At 44.4% G+C, this 10,974-nt stretch overlaps 1 protein-coding gene across 2 annotated transcripts; it reads left to right on the top strand.

Moving 5' to 3' along the window:
* The first annotated feature begins 967 nt into the window (after positions 1 to 967).
* Positions 968 to 10,440, top strand: PAQR9 (progestin and adipoQ receptor family member 9). 2 transcript variants are annotated; one of them, XM_027587119.2, is made up of 2 exons: positions 968 to 1,076; positions 1,447 to 10,440. In XM_027587119.2, exon 2 carries the CDS (start codon positions 1,601 to 1,603, stop codon positions 2,732 to 2,734), a length of 1,134 nt encoding a protein of 377 aa, XP_027442920.1. In that variant the 5' UTR covers positions 968 to 1,076; positions 1,447 to 1,600; the 3' UTR covers positions 2,735 to 10,440. The 2 variants fall into 2 exon arrangements, with proteins under 2 accessions (XP_027442920.1, XP_027442921.1); XM_027587120.2 differs by having other exon boundaries at positions 1,020 to 1,158.
* Positions 10,441 to 10,974: the final 534 nt, after the last annotated feature.

Below are 10,974 nucleotides of genomic sequence, written 5' to 3'. Positions count from 1 at the left end.
TCTGAAATGGTACATTTTAGAGCAGACAGGTTTTTAAGCCCCTCCTCGCACAAAACTAAAGGGCAGATTTGCTTTCACACCGCAGCGCATCACAACCGTTTTCGATTCTTAAGCCTTCCTTTCTTCTGGCCTCCATCCACCCAACCTAGCCTGCCAGGTACTTCTGGTTAATTATGCATAAGCCTTTTCCAAGCCACCGCCTCCCAGTCTCTACGACTTCGTTCTTTTATTTCGTGCTAGACCGCACCTCCTCCCTGAAGTCCTCCCTCATCAACGCACCCCACTATCTATGATCAGCCCTTGACTCGGGCACAGCTCTGGTTGGGAACCCTTCTCAATAAATTCTTGAGATGGTTAGGGGCTTTTTGAATCGCCCGGTCTTCATCTGAAATTTTTCATTAAAACGTGGAGTTTCAACAGTCCGCCCTGAGCTGTTGGACTTCAGCCCCAAACCAGACTCCTAGCTAAAGACACAAGAACACGAAGATGGGTGGGCTGCGAGCCTCGAGGGCTGGTGAGCGCGACCGGAGTCCCATTTAGGAACGGTTCGTTTGGACAGGACCGGGACGAATGCGAGCGGAGGTTAGTGACGCACCTGAATAAGTCCGCTAGACGAAAGGAGATAAACGAAGGTTTTAATCGTGCAGGCTAAGAGCCGCGTGCGCGCACGCGCGCAAGCGCGCGCACACACAACACATACACGGGAAGCGAGGAGCCTTCTCAGGTATCTGACAATGACACGACTCTGACCCGGACAGGGTCTCAAAGGCCCCCGATTTCCCGAGAACCCCTGCCCCCGCCACCTCCGAAGATTACCGTTAGCACATCTGTCCGCCAAAGCCCAGGCTCCGGCGCGCCAGGCACCCTCCCCCCAAGCCCCGCGGCCACAGCTCCCCGCCCCCCGCGAACGCGGCTGCCCTGTGTCCTCTGGAACGCCTGAGTGACTGTCGGGTTTCGAACCCGGGCGTCGACCCTGGCCCTCGGCGCGCGCAGCTGAGTCGCTGGCGCAGCCTTTGGCCCCCACATCAATCATTTACAGGCCAGCTAGGGCTACTGCGGCCCGAGGAGGGGGGATGGTACGGAACTCGAGACCGGGGACAACTCTATCCCCCAAGGCGGCCGCGAAACACTAGCGGGGGAGGCCCCCGCCCTCCCTCGGTGCGCCCGTCCCTCCCTCTTTCCAGCGCCTAGGCTCCCACATCCCCGCCTCCCTCTCCGGGGGCGGCGGCGGCGGCGGCTGCGCCCGCACCGCGCGAAGCCCAGTCACCGCAGCAGCGCCGCCGCTGCCGCCGCAGTCCGCCGCCGCCGCTGTCGCTGCCGCAGCGCGGGCGGCCGCGAGCCCGTAGCAGGGAGCCTGGCGCAGGGGCCGCCGAGCCCGCGCGCTCCTACCAGTCGCTGTGCTGCTCATAACCTGATTGTTATTTTTATTTATTTATTTATTTTCAGGAACGGTTGCTTCGAATCAGGTCTTTTCTTGAATCTGCAGCGACGCCCCCGGCGCGTGCACAAAGGCTCCGACGGCGGCCGGCGGGGACTGCCGAGCGCGCCGGAGCCGGCGCCAGAGGTCGCCTGTGCGCGCCCTAGCCAAGCCCCAGGCACCATGCCGCGGCGCCTGCAGCCCCGGGGCGCGGGCACAAAGGGCCCGCCGGCCACGACCGCCGCGGCTTCGGAGGCGGCCTCAAGTTCCCACCCCTCCGCCTCCGGGGACCCTCCAGCATCGGCCAAGCCGCTGCTGCGCTGGGACGAGGTTCCCGACGACTTCGTGGAGTGCTTCATTCTGTCGGGCTACCGGCGGCTGCCATGTACCGCGCAGGAGTGCCTAGCCTCGGTGCTGAAGCCTACCAACGAGACGCTCAACTTCTGGACGCACTTCATCCCGCTGCTGCTATTCCTGAGCAAGTTCTGCCGCCTGTTCTTTCTGAGCGGCCAGGACGTGCCCTTCCATCACCCGTGGCTGTTGCCTCTGTGGTGCTACGCGTCGGGCGTGCTGCTGACCTTCGCCATGAGCTGCACGGCGCACGTGTTCAGTTGCCTGTCGCTGCGCCTGCGCGCTGTCTTCTTCTACCTGGACTACGCGTCCATCAGCTACTACGGCTTCGGCAGCACAGTGGCTTACTACTACTACCTGCTGCCGGGCCTGAGCTTGTTGGACGCCAGGGTGATGACACCGTATGTGCAGCAGCGCCTGGGCTGGCACGTGGACTGCACGCGCCTCATCGCCGCCTACCGCGCGCTCGTGCTGCCAGTGGCCTTCGTGCTGGCCGTGGCCTGCACAGTGGCCTGCTGCAAGAGCCGCACAGACTGGTGCTCTTACCCATTCGCGCTTCGCACTTTTGTGTTTATCATGCCCCTCAGCATGGCCTGCCCCATCATGCTCGAGAGCTGGCTCTTTGACCTGCGCGGCGAGAACCCCACGCTCTTCGTGCACTTCTATCGTCGCTACTTCTGGCTGGTGGTGGCCGCCTTTTTCAATGTGAGCAAGATCCCCGAGCGCATCCATCCAGGCCTCTTCGACATTATTGGCCATAGCCACCAGCTCTTCCACATATTCACTTTCCTTAGCATCTATGACCAGGTGTACTACGTGGAGGAGGGCCTGCGCCAATTCCTCAAGGCGCCGCCTGCGGCGCCCACCTTCTCTGGCACAGTGGGCTACATGCTGCTGCTGGTGGTCTGTCTGGGACTGGTCATCAAGAAGTTCCTAAACAAAACCGAATTCTGCAGTAAAAAGTGAACCTCCGCCTTGGAGGAGGCTGCTGGTTTGCCCACCTATTTGTTTGGAGTTTCTGTTGTTGCTGTTGTTGGTTTGTTTTCAAGTTTTGTTTTGTTTCCTTCTTTGCTCAAGGAAGGTGCTGCAAAACCACAGGGAAAAAGTCGAATGCAACAAGGGGGTCTCAGTGCACTTGGGGGCTTTGGAAGAGGGAGATATGGTTCAAGCAAGAGGGAGAGTGCCACTGGTTCTTGCCCCTGGAAAAAAAATTCGGGTGGTCTTTCTGACATCCAGGGGTTTTTCAAAGGGAGTGAGTAAAATCCCAAATAAAACCCCGAACAGTTTGGTTTTCCAGTCATCTTCTGCACCAGTGGTAATGAGGAGTAGTCCTGGTGAGGTCAGATATGCAGTAAAGAGGGTAAGTAGACAAAATCCCTGGGTGCTTCCATTTCGGTCTGAGGAATGCTTGGATTTGTAAAAAGAATGGAGCTTTGTAGGAAATGGGCACAAAGACACAAACCCAGGGCTTAACCTACTAGAAAATGCATGGAATGTGAACACAAATTATTTCAAAATGTTTCTCAGATGTTATTTAAATAGTAATATATACAATGATTTTTCACAACTTATCAAAGCCTGTGATATGCACTGAATTTTCTTTGTTACATAGTTTTGAATTTTGCAGCCCTTCTGCATTGCATACACTTGAACTGGACATCAGGGCAAGCTGCTTGAGAATTCTCAACTACTTTTTTAAACAGTGTTTTCTGAAGGCTTATGTGTGTTATGATACAACTGTGAATTATTCTACCTTAGGGACTCTGGTTAAACTATTGTTGAGGAGCTCAGTGGTTTATATACATCCCAGGTTCCAATTCCTTTATTACACAAAGCCCATCTAATTTTTTGTTTTGTTTTTAATTTTATTCTTTCTTTCTCTACTTATTTAAATTGCCACTGGAATAAATGTGCCTTTGAAGCAATGCCCAAATGACTGGTCGTCAGACATAGTTTGCGTGGAGAGAGCAGTAAGAATAAGCTTTTCTTACTTTACTGTAAATCAGGGTCAAAACATTCCATCCAGGAGGGAAGGAAGATGGTGTTGGTTTTAATATTTTCGTAGGACTGAAAGTAGCTTACCAGGAGAAAGGGAGCCAACCCACTAATGTGGCTGTGGTTCTTAATGCAGCCATCAGGGGAGGTGAGAGGACACTATTTTAGACCAATGCCATTTATCCTTGCTTAAAATTAAAAACATAATATTCAGGAATAACTGAGGCAGTTATATTAGGAAAGTCAGGAGCATATTACTTGAGTTGTAAGTGAAGATGTTGAGTTAAATAACATTACCTTTGCATAGTTAAACACTGGTATCATTTGGATCCATACTATGGAAATGAATGGCAGTCACCCTAAATCACTGAAAAATTAGTGAACATGTTCCTGAGATCCTTTCTGACAACCACATTGGCCAATGTTATTTAAGACATTTCTCATAAGTGATAACCTGTACTTGAGATAACAACTCTAGATTAACACAAACCACTGAGGTGGCTTATTTAATTTAACTTATCACACTTCCTGACAAGTCCTTTTGGTTAAGGGCCAAATAAGTCATTGAGTGGGGAGTCTTGACTTAATAGTATAATTTAGATCAAGCACATAAGGTAGATGAACACTTACCTCAGCACTTGGTAGGTTGGAACTCCTAAAAAGATTGCTGTTTTTGTTTATGCTTTTAATCTCTACTGTATTTGTAAACAGAGAGGCTTGGCACAATTCCCTGGAGGAACCAGTATCTTTGTGCGTTAATTTGCACACAGAAGTTAACTTTTTATATGTCTGTATTTAATTTGGAACCTCTTAATGGGATCATAAATACACTTTGCACATTTGCTGATGGGTGTCAGTATCTGATCTTTTGCAAAGTGCAAGGAGATCCCCATTAGGTGATAGAGGCTGAGAATTTGTGCCTAGCACGGATGTTATAGCTAGTTATACCTCAGCTGTAACTTAACTCAGTGCATGTATTCAAGAACAATTGTGGAAATCAGGATATTTCCACGTGCAAACTTATTTGCATGTCATTGTTGTCCCTTCTAGAGCCCTAAAGAATGTTGGTTTGGAAGCTAGAGAAATAGGTTGAGGAGTGTTTGGTGGCTTCCTTGTAAAATGGGACCTCCCCTTTCAGAAGGAACTTTCAAGGGACAGAATTCTAAAAAAGGTCCATGAGTTTGAGAACAAGAAATAAACCCTGTATTTGTCATTTTAAGTTTTTGTTGGAGATCTTCTCGGTCTACAAACAATTCTCTTCTCACCCTGTGTCTTTGTCCTTAAGTAGAGGCCATTTAAGGATAAAATTATACCCATATCATTTTCAAGTGGTTATGATGCATGAGCCCAGTAAGGTGACACACTTTTCCCCTCAAAGTTTTCAGACCCACTATGCCCCAGAGAGAATGAGGACTCACTTCCTTCCCTTTGTTGTTTCCTTCCTTTACTTTCTTTTCTCCCATTCCATCTTAGTGTTTATATACCACATATAACATTGACAAAAGGACATTCTAGTTGAAAACAGTGGTTTGGCTTCACTTCCTGTTTGCAAATAGATATATGCTATGTAGGACCAGGGATGATTTGTGAAACCGTGTATGTTATTTGCTAAATTATATCAGATTTCTGCCCAGATAAATGGTGATATTTTAGATTCAGCATATATTTACTGAGTCTCCATTTGCATGGAACTAGCCAAGTATATTATTACATATTTCAGGGGTAATAGGACAATCAGAATGAAATATCTTTAAAAATATTTTTCACATTCTCCACTTTGCGAATTAGGATTCAGTTTTACTTTTATTGTGTTCACCTGCTTGAAATGTAGGACAAATTATAAATGTAGAATGTAAGAATGTACTCCATTATCTCTGTAAACCTATTTTGGCAGTGGAATTTTGAAGCATATTATGTAATGCATTTTATTTTTACTTGTTAGTCATGATCTAGATGACATCTCAAGAAGTAGCGTCAGAGAGTCCTGCCTGGGAAATGAAGGTGTTTGACTTTGGAGCCTGTCACCCTGGGGGTTGGTCTGTGGGGTTGACTCAGCTGAGTTAGTTGGTTAAAGGGGGTTGCTTTCTTCCCTGTCCTTGGCAGCTGCACCCTCAGGTGAAAGGGATGACCTTCCCAGACAGAAGTGAGTTTTTTGGTCATGTCATGACTGGCTTGTAAAAATAAGCGTGATCTTTTCCGCTGTCCATACACTTTCTATAAATAGCCCAGGAAGAAAGTATGGGGCTTCAGAGCTAACCAGAGTGGCTTTCACATGTTTCCATTCATAAATCCTGCCCGTAAGTGCTTGCAGTTAAAAACCATTTAGCCTAATTCATTATGCCACTCCAGGGTAATCATTTCTAAGAATGCAAAATTGGGGGGATGGAGGTGATTTTTGTAATTTTTTTCAGATTTGGTGCTGAATCTGAGGGCTCACAGCAATAATAAACAGGGATTGTTACCTGCAAATCTCTTCACAACTCTACGTAGTTAATCTGCACAAAGCTAGAGTAAGAGACAGGTATAATAGGAACTATCTCCATTTCTAGGTTATACCAAGGTGGCAGAATCAAGTTTTCTTTTTTTTTTTAAAGATTAAAGATTTTATTTATTCATGAGAGACAGAGAAAGAGAGAGAGAGGCAGAGGGAGAAGCAGGCTCCCAAGGAGCAGGGAGTCTGACGCGGGACTCGATCCCAGAACCCTGGGATCACGACCGGAGCCAAAGGCAGACGCCCAACCATCTGAGCCACCCAGGCGCTCAGAATCAAGTTTTCAAACTGGCATTAGAAGTAGGGATGGTTGTGTGCTCACTTGTGAGTGTTTGCTAGTTTGCATGGCTCTGATGCCTGGTCAAGCACAGAGACACCAACTGGAGATGTGTATCTCCATAATTATATATCTATGATTAATAATATCTAATACCTATTTTATATATAGAGATATATAATTTATCATTGTAAAACAGCAAAGTGAGATGTGGTTATCCTTGAATTTAGATTATAGAATCTTAAAAAAGTGTACTTAGTTTTTATCATCTTGGGTTGTTCATCTGTTGAAGTCTTCTACTGCTGACTTCACTCTGTCAGTATCCTTTGAGTTGATTTCCACATTTGTCCACGTCATCCTTTTAGTGATCATTGAGCACCTACTGCATATAAGACATCAGGCAAGGATCCATCCATATTATTACAGCTGTTACCCCTTTGCTGGCGGAACAGAGATGGAAACACCAGAAAGCCCTCTAGCCAGGAACCAAACTCTGACCTTGGCCATAGCAGAATGTCTTAAGCCACTGAATTTGGTTCTTTTCTCCTTTCTGTTAGCATAGGAGCAATGCATAGAATCTTACTTCAGTTAACATGCTAACTTATCCAGAATCAATTTCTTCCTTCCTTCCTTCCTTCCTCTCTCTCTCTCCTTTCCTCCCTCCCTCCCTCCTTCCCTCCCTTCTTTCCTTCCTTCCTTCCTTTTACTGTCTGCTCCTAGGCCTATGTGAATTTTGTGGCTAAAAATAACTAGAGAATTTAATGTAGGATGCAGGTGAAGGGATAGCAGGCATATGTACTTGGAGAGAGTTGAAAATTTTTATCATCACTATTAATTAATAGGAATGCTACTAACAACCACTTTTTGGGAGGTTAATAGTATTTATGTCATTATGAAGCAAGTTTCATCCAAAGTGCCTAGACTATGATGTCATTAAATGTCTGAATTTCATAGATAGCATACTTATGTTTTAAAAATAGGAGCTTCAATCCGCAAAGGTGAACTCATGTTCTTTAGCCTTTTTCTTCTTTTAAGGTCTTTGTGTTGTAATCTATAAAACATGTCTTAGAAAAAATTACTCTGGAGGAAATTATTAAAAAAAAAATATCAGATGTGAAAAAGGAAGAAGGCATGAGAGCAGGGGAGAACAAGGAGGATTAGATTCAAACAGAATGGGATAGCAAGTTCAACTGTGGACAATTTCTCCTGAGTTTTAAATTTTGTCCCTAGAAAAGCATGTGAACTCCCATGGTGTTAGCACTCAAATGGACAGGCAAGGAATTCTCTTTGGCAGCCTAACCACATCCTGTAGTTTTTGACCTGAGCACCAGTGCCAAGGTATATTTTGAGTAGTACTCTTACCCTTGGCTTAATGTCCTTAATTTGTTTCCATAAAATTAGGACATAAGGCAAAAAGGCATTAGGGGATAGCACCAGCCAATTGTAAATCACCTTTCGAATCATTTCTTTGAAGGACTATCAATATCCTCTGATATAAATTGCCTGACGAAAAGCAAACAAGTCTAGACAAACTGAAAAAAGAAAGCATTCATTGCTTAAGCTGAGTGAGCACCATTGTATTCCAATGTGATAGGCCGCACACCTTCCTGTTGAAGGTTTTATTCCTTCATCACTACTATGAATAATTATCTTTTAATTGTGAAATGGGTATCAATTCTTAATTACTCTTCCAAAAATCTAATACAAATTTTTGCTCTTGTTTCAAAAGAACAGATGTATTGCATTTCTGGTTTGTAGATTTCTAACTAGCTTGTAGACATTTTTGTTTTAGAACAGCTTAAGAGTCTGTGAGCAAGTTGCAGAATTAGAGTGTTTATTTATAGGTCAGGGGCCAAGAATGCTCCATTGGCTGTTAGCCGTGGCAGAATGTGACTTGGGAAAGCTCTGAACACATCCTTACGTGCAACAAAACGATCACTTATTTACTATCTAACTCAATGGAAAAGAGCCTTTTGTTTGAGCTTTGGGAAATGTTCCCCAATGTATTGTGCTTCTAAATGTGATGCATGATCCTCAATATTTTTTGTTCTTGAACAGTCTCTGAAAGCTATTCCAAACGTGGCGTTCCTCAAGGGATATTTCTTGAATGTGCAAAAGTATTCTCGAATGTGTCAATGTGGCAGGCCACCTTTCTCATGCCTTACAGCTCCACCTAAAATATGCAATAAGCACTCACGTAGGAGTGGAAGGGTCTTCAGATGGTTATATAACCACGCCGTAGAAATGGCCCTGCTCCTCATGGCTCACACACCACACTGAGAAAGGACATCATGTAAATAAACTTTTGTTTCTAGATGAGGGGAGTACGGGGACACACGTTAATTTCGTTTCTTCTTTTAGTTCCATCTGTAATTAGAAAGTGTAATCTTTTTAATATGCTGGATGCAAAAAAAGAAAATAGGAAAACATTTTAAAGAGGTATTCTAATTTTCTATTTTAAAATTTATAATAGCAGTTTGTTTGTAAAAACAGGCCTTAGCACATAGATGAGAACCAGCGCTTTTTGGAAAGCCTCATCTTTGTCCTTGGGAGTTTAATCACCTTGAGCTCTTATCCAAATGATAAAGACCTAGCAGGTCTTTAAAAATGTACATAATGTATAGTTTAAAGAAGGGTAAAAAACAAAAAAAACCATTTTTTTAAACGAAAGAAAACAGGTCAGATATGTTCTAGGTGTGTAACAAGGTTAAATTAAACATCTTTTAAAAATTCTAGTTAAAAACTTCATTAAATTCACTCTTCCAGCAAGACTTAGCACAGAAGGTCTACTTTTCGACCAGGTTGATTTCCTTTTCTGGAGACTATGAGCAGAATTATTCTGACGAAGAAACTGAGTCCCAAGGCAGTAAGGGGATGAGGCACAGTTCACTTCGATGACGGTATAACCACAGCAAATGACATAGCCGGGAAACTGTACAACCCTGGACACGTGCTTCTCGTTTCTGTGGAGTGGAAAGGAGTGTAGAGCCCCATGCTATCACTACACAGACCTGGAGAAGGCTGTCTGCATTGCAGGGCTGGGGGTGACCCGGTGGCTGTTAAACTTTTATCTGCATAAAGCATGTGGTAGCTCTAAACTCCTCATTTCAGCCTTCTCCCAGGCCATTCCCACCACCCTCGAAGCCTTCGGTTTCCACAACCTCTGCCTTGAAGACAAAAGGGTCTAGAAGGATTCCATGTGTATTTAGGCCTTGTCCAACCATCTGCCTTATGAAGTTCATCCATTTCTAAACCAAGGACTTAAATATGATTACTGCGCTTGGATTTACAAGAATGTACAATCAGCAGGTCCCCTTTTGCAGTAAAGGGCATTAATCGAAGGCCATACTCATTTTTTCCCTCAGGTCAGAGGCGGAGGGAGAATTTCATTGACCAAATAGAGACCTCCTTGTGTCAGTATTTTTTTTTTTAAGTTCATTTAATGGTGATAATGGAGGGAGAAAGGAGTCAAGGATAATGCAGGCATGAAGAAAGAAACCAAAAGAAAGATCCCACTGCTTGCTAAATTAATTCTTCTTAGGCTGCCTGACTCCAGCCATCACCCACAGCTGTATTTAGCTGGCTAGAGAGGCTTCTCAGGATGTGTGAACTTCCATACAGGGACGATGATGTGATTTCAAATCAGTGGTGTTCTCTACCAGAGAAGCATTACTCAATCATAATTCCACATTACCTGATAAACCAATTTATAGAAATAGATACCACTTTGGTCAGTTCTGTGCATGTAGCTAACAAAATTGTGGCTCATTTCTCTTGTATAGTTTGCTATGATTTTGGTTTTCTAAGACATTTGTTCCTTATGGTCTCGAACATGGAATTCTATATTAATATTATAACTGTGTATTTTTTGCTGAAAAACAAATGTATGAAGTAAGAATAAATTATTTGTAAGCATAGTGTTTAGGTCTGTATTTGTATGCCTTCAGCAAACAATTCCTAAGTTAATAGTAAGTATGTATAACACTAATACACATGATAAGAAGAAGCATCCTTTTTATAAAAATCAGCAGGCAGAACGGAAGAATGTAAGTTTCTAATGGAAGTCCTGAAGAAGCACCCTTAGTATATTTTTTATAATTTTATTTAAATGAAAAAGAAAATTCATGAGTTACTTTGAAACCGTGTCTTCTAAGAAAATACTTAAGCCCAGATAATGAATATTTTCCTTACTCTTCCCTATATTTAAAGGCACATGTTGCGCATGGACTTCTGTGCAGTGCCGCCTGTCCCAGAGCCCTAGTGATGTGTGTGAATTTGTGGTCTCTCTGTCCCACATAACCCTAACAAAGAAGATCCAGCTTCAGTTTTTAAGGTCTGTGAGGTAACCTCAGGGAAGCCTAAGTGTAACCCAGAGGGAAGCCAGGATAAGAGTAGAACCAACACATGGAATGGGGCTGAATAGAGTAAATCACAAAGGGAGGC

Source organism: Zalophus californianus, chromosome 1 (genome assembly GCF_009762305.2).
Source record: "Zalophus californianus isolate mZalCal1 chromosome 1, mZalCal1.pri.v2, whole genome shotgun sequence".
Lineage (NCBI taxonomy): Eukaryota > Metazoa > Chordata > Mammalia > Carnivora > Otariidae > Zalophus > Zalophus californianus.
This window is presented reverse-complemented; position numbering and strand designations above follow the sequence as displayed.